We start from the raw sequence: 17,712 nt of genomic DNA, 5'->3' as shown, positions 1-17,712 counted from the left end.
ATCACTATAATGAGCAGTGGGTTTGGCTTCTTCCAAGCAGGTCTGCTTCAAATGCACGACCAATCACGTAACGACCCTTGGAACTAATAATGACATAATTCCCCCGGTCCTGCTGATGCTAACAGTATTGTACACACACAATCCAATGTTGTAGGACACTAAAGCTTTGTTCACATTGGCAGTTTGAAGTGAGTCAGATCCTATTTTGTTGAATATCCGATTCAAATCTGTTCTTTTTCCTGCAGTCTTAATAGCCAAAAGCACATAAAATTGGTTATTTCAGGCCACATTTCAAACCACCTTCATAGCCTGTTTGAAATCAGATACAAATCTGATTCCTGGCCATGCGACTTATGTCAATGGTCAAATACGATTTATTTGCCTTCAAGTGGTTTTCAAACTTAGCTACTATCTAGGAACAAGATATGCCTCATATGTTGACAGTAAAAAAAATATTTTAAAAAGTGGTAGCTAACTAGCTTGTTAATTGTTTACAAACGAGTGAATGTGCTAGAAACAGCTACCAAACAGCTACTGTTACCTAGCTAGCTAGTTGACTGCTGTGGCTAGCCAAAAATGACTAATTTTTCAAGTTGGATCATCTTATCCTTTGAGGCATTAAAAGTGTTCTTCCACTATGATTTTAAACATTCAAATCAACTGGGACACATCCATGGCAGGCATTGTTGTCACTTTAGATTGATACATAACTTCTAACTGATAGGAAGCACCACCACCAATCCGTCTACACCACTGCACAGACCCATCATTACTATGAATACTAGCTTACCCATGTCAGCAAATGTCTGAACACACATCGGATTTGGTCATTTTTAACTTGCTGTTTGGACAGTCAGTATTCCAAAACAGATTTGAAATACAAAACTGACTTGAGCATTAAGGCCTACAGTGTGAACAAGGCTTAAAAGGAAATGACAGTCATGGCTGTGAATGTAAAACTTGGCTGTGGCCATTGTTTGTGGGACGATGAAGGACACAGCAACCACTAGCCATCAAAGCCTCGCCGCATAAATACCAAGGGCTCCGCTGGCAATAATGAAAGTCAAGGGCTTTTGTTCACAATGCATGGCAGGAAGCAATGCATTAAAAAGCATAATGCACTTTCCCCTTTCTAAAGCTACAACACTTGTTTAACTGCATTGTGTGTGACTATAACAAAGCTTACTGTTCTAGGTCAATCCAAAACAGTTTGCAAGTCATTCATTCTTATCCAGCCGGTAACATGGGAGGTTCAACCTACATCTAAAAGGTTCAAGGTTTTATCTAAGCTTTTATTTTTATAGGCGCTATTATGTGTTGTTTAAAGCCAGTTTTCTAGGAGCTACAGGTGTAAGGACGTGAATGCTCTTGGATCATTATCAGTCAGTCGTAGGTAGTTTCAACTGAATGTGATGGGGCAACTTATGTTATTACGGAGAAGTTCTCCCCTCAAATATAGTGGGTAAGGATTTCAATGAACTTCCCTCGAGGCACCAACCTGGAACAATAAATAATGCATGTGCCTAGCTGAAAGCTGTCGATAACAATGGGTAGGACAACTGATGACTGTGTTGCAAACATAGGGACTATATTGTGTAGACTCAGTCTCAGGTGTAGTCTTTTCTCTCCATGACCCGTGAAAAATATTTCACACTTCACTAGCTGATTAAATGTGTCTATTAATCCTTTATCAAATACTTGTGAGGGGAAAAGGTGGCGCGAAACTTTGCCTACTACAACAACCAAGGCCTCTATCTTCCCTGCTCAGTGTCCATGGTACTGGCAAACAAACAAGGCATGTGTGTATGAGGTGTACAGGTGCTTAGTCATCTCTATGCTGTGGAAGGTGCATTATTATCCCAAACTGCTAATGCAAGCAAGAGCAGACATACATACAGCCCCGGTGCAAGTAAATACAATAGAGCAGGGGTGCCAAACTCAATCCATGGAGGGCCGAGTGTCTGCTGATTTTTGATTAAGACCTAGACAACCAGATGAGGGGAGTTCCTTACTAATCAGTGATCTTAATTAATCAATCAAGTACAAGGGAGGAACAAAACCTGCAGACACTCAACCCGCCGTTGAATGAGTTTGGCAAATGTGCAATAGAGCAGAGTTCTCCAATCTCAGTCCTGGGGCCTCTCCGGGTGCACATTTAGTTTTTTGCCCTAGCACTACACTGCTGATTCAAATAACCAACTAATCATCAAGTATTGATTAGGACGAGAACCCTGCAGTAGAGAGTAAAGTTGGTGTGTTCCACTCAGAATGGCTCCCGAGTGGTGCAGCGGTCTAAGGGGCGTCACTAGACACCCTGGTTCGATTCCAGGCTGTATCACAACCTGCCGTGATTAGGAGTCCCATAGGGCTGCGCACAATTAGCCCAGCGTCGTCCATGTTTGGCCGGTGTAGGCTGTCATTGTAAATAAGAATTTGTTCTTAACTGACTTGCCTAGTTAAATAAAGGTTAAATAAAATGTAAAAAAAATTAAATGGCCTAAAATGACTTAACTTTCCCCGATGTGGCAACCTGGTCTCAGAGCATTTCCTATTATTCTGCACGGAAACCCGAGACACTATATTTAGTATGATATGTAACATAAGACCTATGGTTACTTTAAGGGAAAACTCAAAAGTGGGGTGGTTGGTTGCTCCGGGTGGGCGTATACCGTGAACGTCTAGCAACTAAAAGGTTGTAAGTTTGAATATCATCATGGACAACTTTAGCATTTTACCAACTACTTTTTAGCTACTACTTAGCTAACCCTTCCCCTAACCTAGTTAAAGTTAGCGAGCTTAATGTTAGCCACCTTGCTAGAATGTGTAACAGATCATACGTTTTGAAAATTCGTAACAGTGTTTTGGGAATACGTAACATATAATACGAATTGTAATTTAACATACGAAATGGGTGATGGCCAACCAAAAATGAATACATACCATACGAAACGTAACAATGTTACTAAATGAACAGAATAATACGAAATGTTATGAGACCTGGTTGGATGGACCTAGCTGTCAGTGCAGTACGTGGCGTGTTTGTCTCTGCCAGAAGCATATGCTGCTAGCTAGCTAACCAGTGTAGTTTACCTGGCTAACTAGCTAGCTAGGTGGCTAATGACAATCATTGACTGATGTAACCTAGCAAATAGAAAACTTGCTATATCTGGCTAAACATTGATTAACGGGACATAGCTAGCCAGCTAATGTTAACGTACTGGTGGAGCCTAGGCTAGGAAGATTAGTTGCGTTAACAATACGCAAGGTTAGCCATAACCAATTATCAAACAAGCCAGTTAGTTAGCTAACTAAACACGACAAACACCGGTTTGTTTTTGACAACCAACAACAAGCAAACTTGCTCGTAACTGGCTAGCTAGCTAGCTAGCTACGCTAACCAAGTTCAGCTGCGCAAGCATAGTGAGTGCCCCGCCAGTGGCCTCCCGCGCTCTATGGCACAGCGCTGCTAACGCGCTAACTTGGTTCCCAAATGAAACCCCTTTGGGAGTTAGTTGTATTTTGTCTCTCCGCCTGGTTCATATCGATTGACACTGACCTGGAGAGGTGTTTGAGGATCTGTTTCTTGATCAGCCCAGCCATGACCGCATAAATTATTTATCCCAGCGATGCAGTTCAAATTCTCAATTCCGAGTCAGGGTGCATTTTTGTGGTCTTCGTGAGACTAGCCCAGTTCTCGCTCCCTTCACACGGAGATTAGACAGGAAAAACCAAACCTCCGAGACGCAGCTAGCTAGCTTCAGCAGGCATATAAGCCATGACAACTAGTACTAAAGTCCATCTTCATTACAACAGCACCTGGAAACACGGCCTGTGCAATGTCTGATGGGCGGGCCAGCGGCGACCAAAGTCAAAGATACAAGACTTGCGGGCGGAGCATGGATGACTCAGGCATTACGTCAGCACTGTTCCATGTATTGTTTTATTTTAGAAGTGAAACCATAATTGTCTGTTTTTACTGTGGCTGAGTACATATTTGGGGGTGGGGCTGCTGCGATTTTTTTCGCCGACGGGGGTACGGTCTACCTGTGAGTCCAGTTCCAGTCTCCTCTCGAAAGACTGTCATTCAGTGACCTCTGGTGGACAAAGGCAGGGAGAGGGGTCCAGTTGCAGCTTTCATCTATCAGGCCCATCACCTCTCAGGCCCCTCTCCAATGCCAGGACCATCACTTCCGGGTCTGACACATTAAGCAGAATCTTTTTTTCTGTTTACCACAGAGAGGATAGCGTCCAAACGACTGACAATTCACTTTAGGTCGAAACTAATACACAATAAACGGTACGCAGTGTCCTTCGCCCCCACGTACATCTGCTATCCAACACAACAGATTACACACCAATTTTAAGCTAAAACATTGCACAATGATTATACTACAATGATGGCATAGGCTAAATTTAAAACTCTGATAATACTTTTATTTCCCTTTTGACCCACATTTTTATTGCATAGACAGTCAGGGGAAATCCATTATATCAAAGTATCAGTAAAACACAAGCATCAAGATCCCCGCAACAAAGTGTACAAGCTGTAATGATATGCTAACATTCATTCAGCCATTTTGGCAGTATAGTCATATCAGTGAGTGTGTTTACATGCATGGCAATAATTAGATATTGAAATTATTATGGCAGTAGGCAGATTATGAAATAGTAATGTAAACACCTTACTCTGCTTACTGTATCTTAATCAGCGTAAGGACAAAATTAAAGTAAGCATATACTGATTAAAACACCTGGTTTTCTGAGCAATCTTTCAAATTATTAGGACATGTAAACACCTTAATCGAAGTTCCAGCAGTGTATTTGATCTGTGCATGTGCTAGCACCAGCCGAGCAAGGCTCTCTCTATGGCGTGAGTGAAGTGAGTTCGGAACAACTGAATGTATGCGTCTTAGAAGTATTTTTCACATTTTATATGTCCAAACTAAGAATCAAATATGCTTCTCAAAAATAACATGTCTCTGATTGCTGATTTTCTGCATTTATCAGAGCTCCATCAGGTAGCCTGATTTCAGATGTGTCCATATACATAGGATTATTAGGGAAATTGTTATTCTTGCAAAGCATGTAAACCTTTTAATTGAACTATTATATTCATATGACTAGCCACAATAATCGCTTTATTGTGTGCATGTAACCGTACTCACTGAGGGGGTCCTGGCGTTGGAGGGGAGCCTGAGACGAAGGGCCTGAGATATTATGTCCCACCAGTAGGTGGCAGTATACAGAGGGGCCTGAGGTATGATGGACCTGTGAGTCTGCAGTTAGACTCTATTGGACAACGGCCAAAGTGCTTGGAGTGCACAAATATCAGATAACTATATCATCCTGCAACTTTTATCAAACCTTTAAAAACACACGTGAAAACAATTATTTTGTGACCGATTAATAGAAAACAGAGCGTTTTGTTATCCATGTTGTGTACAATATGCTTTTTTTTTTGCATTGTGGTGCTAGCTACATATTATTGAAACTATTCAAATGTCCAACTCTATTGGTTTTCATTTTGAAATCGGTGACAGCAATCCTATCATGATTTGGAGGGAACATAGCTACATAGCATAGGCTAGTGATTAGGTTACGCTGATTAGGTAATAGAATGCCAATAGCCTAATGACTTCGGCACAATGTAAGAAATTGAAAATAGGCCTATTTGTTAACATGCATTGTTAATGGATTTTTAAATATTTTTTTTTACATGAGTAGTTGTTCAAAACACTTCCTGGTCTGGAATAGCAACATGCCTTGGCTTGAGGGAACTCTAGGAAAGGATGTCGAGGCATACACGATAACTCTACTCTAGTTGCCACGTATGAAGGGAGGAGCAAATGAGAGGGAAAAAACTATCCAACAACCCCTCCTCTTTACTGTTGGTACAGTATTGAAACAAATTACATCAGTTGATTTCTGAGATCATTATTTTTCTAGACATGTTTAGGCTGTCCTATACCAGGATTTTGGCTTATATAAACAGGGTTTGAAAGACATGAAACATCAATTGGCCTAATTCTATTATTCCAAATAAATAGGCCTAGTTTTTTCTTCAACTTTATCAGAACTAGTTACTGTGTTTCTGAAGTCTTGATGACATAATTCCATAGCCATTGGAGACATAAGGCAAGTACAGCCACCAAGTTTGCAGTCAGAACGTCAGGTCCCACAACAAGAGAGACGCCCCCTTTTTTGCATACCTCAACGCGAACCGAGTTCTCGGAAAGCCACATCGCGCTCACTGATACGCTAAATGTACAGTGAAGACAGTATACAGCATCTGTAGAGACCAGCCTCACACTTCCTCGGACCCCCTTGTAGAAAGCCACATCAGACATGACTGCGAGACACAGAAACAAGAACAATTTAAGCGAAAAGACTGCTTCACCCACGCAAGATGACGTGGCGAAGAAAAGTCCGAAACCTAGTAGTAATGGTAGCCCCTCAATCCAGGGTTCGGGGTCGGGGAGTTGGGTCAAAGTTATAGCTGCTTTATGTTATATCGCATTAGTAGCCGCTGCGGGCTTTGCTGCAATTTATCTACAACAAGTGTTAAAAGAAGTCCATCAAATCAGCAGCAGAAATGAAGAGACCGTACGGAAGAATGCTGAGGTTGCGCACAAAGTAGAGAATGTTCTTCAACAGGTAAGCAATGCAATCGATATAGGACTAACCACTAGCCATTTAATGACAAGGTCACGAGATAAGACCGCACACCAAAACTAGATAGGATGAACATATAGACTACAGAGAAGAAATGGCTAGAAGAGGGCCATCTCTCTGCCTCCTCCAAAAGCTTGATGAGCTGGCACAAGAAAAGTACAGATGCAATCTATGCTATTCTTTCCTAGAGAGAGAGTACTGACATTGCAACAAAAACAAATCCAGGTTAATGGAAATACTACATCCTTCATAATAAAAAGGGAAGTTATATTTCTATAGAATTGAGGAATGCATTGATATAATGTATGCACATTGCATCCCATAAATTATCTTCCATTTTTATCCAGCTTGCTATGTAACTGCATTAATTAATTCGGTCAATCAGTTATTCCTTCCTTCCTTCATCCATTCACTTCTTTTCAAGCCTTCATGTAAATTCACTTAACTTGTCATGCATAAATTGAGATCTCCCAGACCAGTTTTAACTAAACCAGTTTGAACTGGATGCTTACAGTTGTTTTACAGTTGTTGTTTTTTTTAGATCTACCCAACAGGCTGAGAAATAGCTGAGTTATGTAATAAAGCAACGTAACCTACTCATAGGTTACTGTAAATGTGGTAAAGAAACCCATCAGGGAAAAAGATTTGCGAAGAACACACATTCAACAAGTAAATCCTGAAACATGCATTGCAGTCTCCTATATGTAAACTTCCTATGTGAGGCTGTGTCAACTATTGTTGTATAAAGCTACAGTATGTGATTTAACTGTGTCTTCCACTGCAAGCTATAAAGTCTATTTCAATAACTACCAAGGCAAAAAACTATTTTGTCAGGCAAATGACTGGTCAGGGATAGGCTCTTCCACCCTCTTCCAACTTTCTTGGAATGTATTGTACCTGTGTTTCCAGTACATCCAGTACACAGGTGTGACTATACAGATGTACAGCTTTAAACCTGTGTTATACAATTTAATAGTGTTAGATAATGTGGCTATTATATTATTCATGCATACATACAGTATTTATAGTATGGATGTGACTGATTGTAAGGATTTGACAGATTATTCATTAAAGACTAATCGAATAATCATTAAGGCCCTAATTTGTAATGATGACCAAAGGTTGACCTACACTGAGTGTACAAAACATTAAGAACACCTTCCTAATATTGATTTGCACCCCCACCCTCCCCTTGCCCTCAGAACAGTCTAAATTTGTCTGGACATGGGCTCTGCAAGGTTTCGAAAGCGTTCCACAGGGATGCTGGTCCATGTTGACTCCAATGCTTCCCACAGTTGTGTCAAGTTGGCTGGATGTCTTTTGGGTGGTGAACCATTCTTGATCCACACAGGAAACTGTTGAGCATGAAAAACCCAGCAGTGTTGCAGTTCCTGTAACAAGCTAGTGTGCCTGGCACCTACTACCATACCCCGTTCAAAGGCACTTAAATCCTTTGTCTTACCCATTCACCCTCTGAATGACACACATACACAATCCATGTCTCAATTGTCTCAAGGTTTAAAAATCCTTCTTTAACCTGGCTCCTCCCCTTCATCTACACTGATTGAAGTGGATTTAACAAGTGATAAGGGCTCATAGCTTTCACCTGGATTCACCTGGTCAGTCTCTATGTCATGTAAAGAGCAGGTGTTCTTAATTATTTGTGCACTCAGTGTATGATTCCCTGTCTGTGGTTGTGTAGGTGGACAACGTGAGGGGCACTGTAGACGGGTTGGAGTCGGCACTGGGCACCATGCGGGCAGAGCAGGAGGTGGGGAGCCGGGCGGTGAGGAAGGGCGAGGCGGAGACACGGCGGGTAGAGGAGGCTCTTCAGAGGCTCCAGAACGAACTGCTGGTTGACCTGTCAGAAGGCATCAAGGAGGTGAAGGAGGCCAGAGAGCGGGACTTCTCTTCCCTGGAGAAGATGGTGGAGGAGCGCCTGGCTGAGTTGAGTTCCTCCATCGCGGCCAGCGTGACTGAGTTCACCGAGGCCCAGGGTGAGACTCAAAGTCAGCTGGCTGACCTCAAAGCCCGTCTGGATGACATGGAAGACCCGGCACTGATCAGGCAGGAACTGTCCGCCATTGTCGACACCGTCGCCGGGCTCAGCGCCACTAAGCAGGCCACCGATGAATCTGCTTATTCGCTGAGGGAGCAGATCGCCGCGGTGGGGGCGGAGCTCCAGACCCGTAACCAGGAAATAGCCTCGATGTCGCAGGAAGTGGAGGCGGTGAGGTTGCTGGTGCAGGAGACGGCGGGGAGCCTGCGGCAGCAGGTGTCGGGGGCAGAGGCAGGCATCCAGGCGTTGACAGATCAGGACCAGAGCCTGCAAAGCAGCCTGGAGCTGGCCACCGAAGCTCTACACAGTCTGGAGAAGGAACTGCGGGGGGAATCGGCCAGGGCTGAGCAGATCTCCGACGGTCTGGAGGTCAGACTAAAAGTAGCGGAGGAGGGCGGCGACTCCCTGGCGGCGTCGCTAACAGACCTGACTTCCAAGTTTGAGGCTCTTCTTGCCAAGTACGATTCCCATGAGAGCACGCTCGCCGCCCAGGGCACAGCAGCTGAGAAGACCCGGGCCACTCTACAGGGAGAGCTAGAGGAGCTGAAGGGCAGCCTAGGGGAGCTCCAGTCCAACGTGGTCGCACTGAGTGGCGCTCAGACCAATCTGGCTTCCAGGGACTCTAGCCTGGGGCAGCAGATAGAGGGGCTGGAGCAGAAGCTGGAAGCCCTGGGGGAAGTCTCCAAGTCAACCAGCCACCCCCCACCAGAGCTGGAGAAGCTGAAGAGCACCGTGGATGGCCTGGTGGGGAAAGCTGCCAAGATGGAGAGCCATGAGAAGGCCATCGAAGCCTTACAGGGGTCACTACAGAAGACCATTAGCTCATTGGAGGCCTTGACCAAATCCCCAGCCGAAGAGCAAGGTGTAAGGGGAGCGTAGGAAGAAGAGGAGGAAGAGGAGGGGGTAGTGTTCAGGAGGGGTAGACTGGGTTGGGTCAATGGGAAATGGGAAACGTGGACTGCTGTGAATTTTAATACAACACTGCACTGTAGTTTTTTGTTTGTTTATTTGTATTTTTTCTCATTTGAGTTTTTCATTTAGTCAGATTCTGTTACGGGTGGTTTCACAAACCCAGCTTGCAATATAAGCTCTTGTTCAGGAGCGTGTTATGGTTTACTGATTGTGTTTTGTTACAAAAATTAAATTGGGCCACCACATGTTTGTGTAGACAAGGCTTTGAATTGATTTACGTGTATATTATAAAATCTTCATCGTACATTGTATGGGGCTAACTCACTCCAACTGCCTCCGTGACAGATGCAAGGTAGCCATTTTGCACACCACCACACTTCACCAATCTCACTGGAGGTGAGTATTGAGGTGAAAGGTGAGTGGATCAGTCTGTTTCTAGAAGATCATTGGATAAAGATCATAGAAAATCCTTCATAGGATACAGGCTACAATGTTAAAGCATTCCCAGTGCATTTAAAGGCTCACTCTAGGGATGTGCTCCAAATGGCTCTCTATCCCCTAAATAGTGCACTACTTTTGACCAGGGACCATATGCCTCTAGTAAAAGTAGTGTACTACAGTGAGCTCCAAAAGTTTTGGGACAGTGACACTTTTTGTTGTTTTGGCTCTGTACTCCTGCACTTTGGATTTGAAATGATACAATGACGATGATGTTAAAGTGCAGACTGTCAGCATTAATTTGAGGGTATTTTCATCCATATTGAGTATTTGTGGCTCTAACTTTCTCACTCATCATTATTCACGATTCATTCAGGACTATCCGTAATCATGGTAGCATCCATTCATTTTTATTGGGCACAAAATAATCTGACAACCAAAACAAACAGCAAATGCATCCAACAAATTTGTAGTCACATAGTTTATGTAGTCATTGTGTGCTATGAATATGGGATCAAATACTAAACTTTTGACTACTTTAATACACATAAGTGAATTTGTCCCAATACTTTTGGTCCCCTAAAATGGGGGGAGGCTATGAACAAAAAGTGCTGTAATTTCAAAACGGTTCACCCAATATGGGTGAAAAAACCCTCAAATTAAAGCTGACAGTCTGCACTTTATACCATTTCAAATCCAAAGTGCAGGAGTACAGAGCCAAAACAACAACAATGCCACTGTCCCAATACTAATGGAGCTCACTGTATATAGGGAATGGGATGCCATTTGACATATAACCTGGCGCTTCAGACTGAGTATATAAGTGGACTTAATACAGTCTGTGATGCTTCATAAAAAGCTTATTGGAATATTTAATTAGGAAATACTGCTGGGACAGTCAAGTGAGAATTTATTGAAAGTAATTACTTTTCATCTGAAGAGGGAAGGAGATTGCTTGAGGCTAATTCAATCAATTCCTGATAGGCCACTTATAACCTGATTTGAGTCCTCACACACACACACAAACCTTCCATTCAACAGGTGCCATTGCCTCAACATGTACAAGGAAATGCATAATCATGTATAGGGAATACAGAGTAAACACAAACTTCAAATTGACATAATTTATTAAGCACATCCCTTACACGAAGAACAATATATCCAAGGCTTTAAAACACGATCTCTGCATTGTCCTAACACCACAACAATTGGGTTGTGACAGTTTAAAGGAATGGCTACAGTAAATACATGTGGTGTGATCTGTACATGTAATTAGCTTTAGTTAAAACGGTATGGTGTCCACACTCTTTACCCAAAGACCAGCTGCAATCTGCGTCCTAATGTCTGGTTGTCGTTGAGCAATTCCAGGTATGTGTAGATTCAACTCTATCTTTAGAGATGACATGCCAATGTGCATATTAAACAAGTTGTGATTGGCCTTTGGTGATTGGCTGTGAGGTCGTCAGCTCATTGTTCAGCTCCGATACATTCTTCCTCCTTCAGACGTACATTTCCTGTAAAACACCTGGAGGCTTGCTCAGTGGAGTAGCCATAGAAATGCAATCAATAGATTGGCATGCTTCCCTATCAAACATGATCATCATGTCTGTTCTACACAACATATTTCTATCAGAACATACGGTAACCCACTGAATGAGCCCGCGTTTTTTTTTCAAAGGAGTGTAAAGTCAGCAATTTTGCAGATTAAAATGTTAAACACAGAAAAGAAACAACTCTGACATGAATCACAGCTCTATGTCACACATTTCTACCTGCATTGCTCTGCAGTCAGCCCCATTGAATAAACTCCTGGTGACAGATTGCACACCCTGGTGTAAACACAGGCAAAGCTACATTGCCTTGCGGGCTGCAGCGTTCAGTATTCTATTTTAGGTCCCTATACCTTTAAACCACAGACTCATTTCGATTTGATTGATGGCAGAGATATGTAAAAACTAGCAGGACTAGCTAGCCATGTGGAACCCCAGGGCATGTATTCAGCACTGTGAACTATTGAGAACATTGCAGGTAGAATGTATAGCGCTGACATCATAATTCCCTATTGTACAGAATCATATTGTAGCATAACATTCCTCCTGAACAGGCCCCTTAGCCTGAGAATACATACCCGTGTGCAGGTCACACAGCGGTCAAGCAGTGTTGTTACAACCCCACCACTGGCCAGACTGACAACTGATAAGGGGGAAACTGTTCAAGAGACTGCTCACATTCCAAAACTGTGGACCAGCAAGACCTTTCAGTCACCATGATTGATGCCATTTTTCTCAAAAAATAACATTCCAGCCTCCTAGGACACAGGTTGGCATTTATTGGGATGACTCATGTACTGGAGGCAGCTCTGCAGGGTAGCCACTAGCTGGCACAGCCATAAAATCTGATTTTAAACCTAACCTAACCCACACTGCTAACCTTATCCCCAACCCTAAACTTAAATTAAGACCAACAAGCACATTTTTGTTTTCATGACTTTTGACGCTATATAGCGAATTTTGGACTTTGCCACTGGCCCTTCTAGTGGAAATTGCTCCGCTCAAGATTCATCGCAATAAATGCCAACCTACTCATAGGACAGGTTCATTCAAGGATACAATTTGTAAAGCAACATACGTTAGTCAGCATTCTAGACAAAAGGCCCAGTTAGTATCACCCCCTAAAGATATGTATAGGTATACAGTCAATGGAAAGTATACTGGAATGTACATTATAGGGGGAGTAACCTGTTCTTCTGTGGGTTCCACCATATTGCTTACATTAATCAAGATCTCTGGGGAGGAATCCAGAAGTACCTATTGTAAAGGCTAGGTGGGGTCGACCATGGATGTACAGAAAGATCAGCAAATTCTGTTTTCAAATTTTCAAAAATGTGCAAGTTATTGTAAGGGAATGATTGGTGACAAGCTGAAAGTTTGTCATTTACTCTGTAGATCTATAGCACATAGAAAAACACTCCTTCACAGCTCTCCTTCCAGTGTCTGAGGGAGGGCTTCACTCCCGTTGACTTTCTGCAGAAGCATCTCTCCTCCCACTACGGGCATCTCAGGCTCAACTATCTGACTCAACTGCTGTGTCACAACTCCTAGGTCATCATCCACAGCGCTGAGGTTAGCGAACGTCTGCCGTAGCTCTGCGATGTCCTCCTCCCTCCTGGTCAGATCCTCGGCCAGACGGCCGATCCTCAGGGTCAGCTCATCCACCTGCGGAGCCAGCGCCCCGAAGTCCCGCTTGATGGCCGCCACCTTGGGCTTGAGGTCGCCGGCGAAGGTCACTGTGCGGACCAATCGGGCGCGGCCGCTTTCCAGCTCCCTCAGGCGCTCCGAGATCTGCCGGTCGTTGGCGAACAGCTCAGGTAGGCGGCGTTTGAGCTGCTCCAGGGCTTGTGCGTTGCGCTCCGTGGCGCCCTTGAGGCCCTGGATGCGGTCGATGCTGCCGGCCAGCAGGTCGCCGATACGTTTGACCATGCTGCGTTCAGCCTGGGCGGCCCTCTCCTCCAGCTCCCGTACCTTCTCCAGGAGAGACTCCACCTCCGACCGGAGCCCATCCATCCGACGCACGTCTGTCCGCACCGACGCCACCTAGGAGATAGAGGAGAGGAGGAAGATGATTCATGGGCAAAGCTTTACATTAACTGTCTTTCTATTCTAATGCCACGGTTCTGTTCAACAAGTTGCCTCTGGTTTTGAGAGACTTCAACCTTTACGTACTTGGAATATACATTTCTTGGTATTATTACATGTAACTACATAGTACTGTACTATGTAACTACTTTAAAACATACTATTTCCAGTTTATTACAATACTGTGATTGTTTCAGGAATCTTATCTCCAGTTCCTGTGTAATTGCCTGAGTTATTACATCCTGGTTACCAAAGTAGTTAGAGCATCTAGATGGCTTAACTACATTTTTTTAAAAGAAATCATAGTAAAGCATAGGCCGCTGCCAAACCTTAGTGTTGACATCCTTATTGATGGCAGAGGTCCGTCCCTCGATTTGTCCCACAGCCTCGGTCAGTGCTGCCACGCTGTCCTGGAGCAGGCCGCGTTTCTCCGTTAGGCCGGATGCCCAGTCCTTCAGCTGGCTTACATCCCGTTCCAGGGCCTCCAAGTTGGGCAGGAGACCACCAGGCTGCCTCTCTAGATGCTCCAACAGGCTCTGGACACCCTCGCACTGCGCCAGGAAACAGGTGGAAAGACAGAACAGGGCGGCCATTTTAGAAAAGAGCTTTACATAGGAAAAGACTGAGCAGCTAGATCATGCAGTCATAGACCGGTAGATTGGATTCATTGAAAAACATGCAGGGAGACTGTCCATAAGTTACACAGAAATCTGATGTTTAGTGAAAATAAATAGAGCAAATAAATGGGTAACAACACCAAGATATTTGAGACTGCTTTTAATTTACTAGAGATGCAAGCTAGGAGAGAGAAGCCTTTTTTTTAACAATAGATTTAACCAAATTTAAACATTTAAAAGATTCAGAGAAACACTAATGAGGCACATTTATTAGAAATGCAATACTGGCATAACTGTCAAACTCATTCGAATATAAAATGTGTATAAAAAAATGTATACAAACTCAACATTTGAGTACCTGATGATATTGGAGTACCGGTCACAATTGTTCTCCTTTCAGACACTAACAAGGCAACAATAATATCCTTTACAGATTACAGGAGCAGTGTTTGGGTGCAGATGCTACATTCAGTTGCTGACTTTCAGCAGCTAGTGCAGATAACATTGATTGGTGCCCATATGAGATAGTAGTATGTTTGTGAGACAAGAACTTAAAACCTATTGATGAAACGTATCGCTAAACTTTAGCAATAGCAAGTTAAAATGCACAAATCACAAAACGTAGCAATGGTTTAACTATGTGAGGATTTAACAGCAGTTTTAAAACAAATGGAATAACAGGACCACTCCTTCCCATGGTTTAAAATTGACATCAAACACTGAGGTCATCATTATGCACCGGCTGGGGTGGCTCATCCTACTCTGGGTCCTTGACCTTTCACCCCTCCCTCTCCCCTTCCCTATCCGGAGTCCCAGAATTATCCTGGTTGTCCTGTTGCTCCTCCCCCCTGCTGAGCTGTCCCAGCGTCTCCTTGACAACGGCCAACTCATTCCTCATCTTGAGGATGCTGTTGTGGGCCTGGAGGGCGTCCAGAGCCTGCTTGATGTCCAGGATCTCCGTCAGGGCTTTAAGCATGCTGTCCTCCGTCCCAAACACCTGCAGGGTGAGCTCCTCTAGCCTTCGCTCCGCCGCCTCCAGGTCCCCCCCCAGCCTCAGAATGGATCGCACTGCCTCCTCCACATCCGGGAGGTGTGCCTCGCACTGCTGGGCCCGGGGGATGTGCTCCTCTAGCTGGGCGACTAACTCTGTATCTACTCGGAGCAGGCTCCGAACTTGGTCCTCCAGTTTGTGGAGCTGCTTGGTGTTCCAGTCCAGCTGGTCCTGGGCCCGCTTGGCATCCTCGTCCTCGGTGCGGCCCATGGCGCGTGTGTTCCGCCGGGTGCTGTCCTCCAGCTCCTCCAGCCTCTCGTCCAGCGCCCGGGCCCTCTGCTCGGCCTCGTTCACCCGGTCCGTGGCGCCGGCGTGCGCCTCACGTGACTCTGTCTTCAGAGAGGCCAGGTCGGAGGTCACCGAGGCCAGGCCCATCTGCCACGTCTCAGTCACGTTCAAGAAGCGGGCGTTGACTGTCTGGAGATCGCAAGAGGCAGAGTTCTCGTCGTCCTGCATCGCCATGATGACGGCATGGAGCGAGGAGAGGTCACGTTCGAGGCGCGTCACCAGGGAGAAGGTGGAGAGAGCCCCCTGCAGGTTGTCCTCAGAGGCGGCGAGCTGCAGCCGCAACACAAAACAGGGAGGGCTGTTTCTGGGGGGGGGCTCTGGGATCCTCAGTATTCTCTCTCACACTCAATACAATCATACAAGTACAAATCCATGCACACATTCAGTCAAAAGATGTGTATAGCAATTCTAAGGAAGACAATGTGATTTGATCACAGAATTCAATTCAACTGGATAGGCTATACAATCCAAGATACATGAATAACTGCAGCAATAAATACATGAATAATGTAGACATGTCTGCAGGGGCTAAATGATAAGGGGGAGGGGCCTACATTATGTGACAAGCAAGACAATGACAGTACCAATACACACATAACAAAGCATAGACTTCTCTGCATAATGTTTTTGTGTCCTGTTCTTCATGGGAGAGAGATGGGTAGACAGTTCCAATAGAAACAAAACATACCTTCTTGGACACCTTGATGACTTCCTCCTCCATTTCAAGGAGACTTGCAGTCTTCCCAGACAGTAGTTTGTACTTTTCTTCCACGTCGAAGAATCTTGCATTCTGCTGCAATACAAACCTGTAATGTATGGGGGAAAATAACGTCATGAATAGGCCAACTCAAACATAAAATTATTAATTTCCTCTTGTTTGGCCGAGATGAAAGTAAATAGAAATTATCCATAAGCACTCGGGCCTTTATAAGTAAATATTTGCCTTATGCAAATGAATAGGCATACTTTTACTTACCATGTAAGTACTATGCAAACTATCAGTGACAGTAGACAAGTTATCGTTTTCACATCCAGGGAGGACGGCGATGAGCTTTTACGTTCAGCCAAGCTATTTCCTTCGGTAGCTTTTGCTTCATTTTCGGAAGTGTACTTTGATGTTTCAACCGGTTCGTAATTTTGTTTCTGAGCCGTGGTCTTCTTCCTTTGCTTCACTTCATTACTTGGCATTTTTGTAGCCTGCAACAAAGTTTAGCTTCCTTTTGCCTACTTGAAAAGGAATTGATTCAAAGTAGCAGCTGCGACTGCACGCGACAATGGCCCACAGCTCTAGAAGTTTCGCAGCAGACTAGCGCAAAAAACTCCATCCAAATTTCAAGTTAAATGTATTAGTTCAAATGTGAATATAATTTAGGTATTTCAGATAATCAAATAAACCTTAAAAGCATGCTACTTGCCAAAGCATAGACGAAAGTCTACATATCCCGTAAAGGAATCGACCACTTAAACGCCCCTTGGAATTTCGGAAAAAGAGCAAAATGCGTCACGTAGACGGCTGACGCCTGAAAATATTACAACGTGTCGCCCGTTATATGATGAGTAGAACTAGGCCCTCCGATTTCAACGTTCCCCAATAGACCGTTTGAGGAAACATGAAAAACGGTGCGATATTTCAAGTTTGTAAAAGCTAATTGGTATTAATGCGAATAAATGAGGATGACACAGAAAACTCTCAAATAGAGTAGAGCACAGTTATGAGCGCACTTCATTCATGCAAAGGAACACAAAATCAGTGGTGGAAAAAGTACTAAAATATCATACTTGAGTAAAAGTAAAGATACCTTAATAGAAAATGACTCAAGTAAAAGTGAAAGTCACCCAGTAAAATACTACTTGAGTAAAAGTCTAAAGGTATTTGGTTTTAAATATACTTAAGTATCAAAAGTAAATATAATTGCTAAAATATGTTAAAAGTAAAAGTATGAATCATTTCTTATTCCTTATCTCAAGCCAACCAGACGGCACAAATCTCTTGTATTTATTTATTTATGGATAGCCAGGGGCACACTCCAACACTCAGGC

At 43.8% G+C, this 17,712-nt stretch overlaps 3 protein-coding genes across 6 annotated transcripts in view; 1 reads left to right on the top strand and 2 right to left on the bottom strand.

The window, feature by feature from the left end:
• Window positions 1-4,033, bottom strand: part of LOC129865136 (bridge-like lipid transfer protein family member 3B) — a 51,587-nt gene extending 47,554 nt beyond the window's left edge. The window contains exon 1 of one of the 3 annotated variants that reach the window (XM_055937637.1): window positions 3,557-4,033. In XM_055937637.1, coding sequence (XP_055793612.1) covers window positions 3,557-3,600 — 44 coding nt within the window. In that variant the 5' untranslated portion in view covers window positions 3,601-4,033. The remainder of the gene's footprint in view (window positions 1-3,556) is intronic. The other 2 variants (XM_055937638.1, XM_055937639.1) reach the window with 2 other exon arrangements.
• Window positions 4,034-6,129: 2,096 nt separating this feature from the next.
• On the top strand, window positions 6,130-9,888 carry LOC129865134 (cytoskeleton-associated protein 4-like). The gene is made up of 2 exons (XM_055937633.1): window positions 6,130-6,654; window positions 8,375-9,888. Exons 1-2 carry the CDS (start codon window positions 6,346-6,348, stop codon window positions 9,608-9,610), a joined length of 1,545 nt encoding a protein of 514 aa, XP_055793608.1. The 5' UTR covers window positions 6,130-6,345; the 3' UTR covers window positions 9,611-9,888.
• A 1,302-nt stretch (window positions 9,889-11,190) lies between these two features.
• LOC129865135 (inhibitor of nuclear factor kappa-B kinase-interacting protein-like) lies at window positions 11,191-17,499 on the bottom strand. Of its 2 annotated transcripts, XM_055937634.1 has the most exons (4): window positions 16,649-17,478; window positions 16,361-16,478; window positions 14,046-14,267; window positions 11,191-13,674 (listed from the first exon to the last, which is right to left on the bottom strand). In XM_055937634.1, exons 1-4 carry the CDS (start codon window positions 16,858-16,860, stop codon window positions 13,054-13,056), a joined length of 1,173 nt encoding a protein of 390 aa, XP_055793609.1. In that variant the 5' UTR covers window positions 16,861-17,478; the 3' UTR covers window positions 11,191-13,053. The 2 variants fall into 2 exon arrangements, with proteins under 2 accessions (XP_055793609.1, XP_055793610.1); XM_055937635.1 differs by lacking the exons at window positions 11,191-13,674; window positions 14,046-14,267 and adding an exon at window positions 14,479-15,942 and having other exon boundaries at window positions 16,649-17,499.
• Between the last annotated feature and the right edge of the window lie 213 nt (window positions 17,500-17,712).

This window comes from Salvelinus fontinalis, chromosome 11 (genome assembly GCF_029448725.1).
Source record: "Salvelinus fontinalis isolate EN_2023a chromosome 11, ASM2944872v1, whole genome shotgun sequence".
In the NCBI taxonomy this organism is placed as follows: Eukaryota; Metazoa; Chordata; class Actinopteri; order Salmoniformes; family Salmonidae; genus Salvelinus; species Salvelinus fontinalis.
This window is presented reverse-complemented; position numbering and strand designations above follow the sequence as displayed.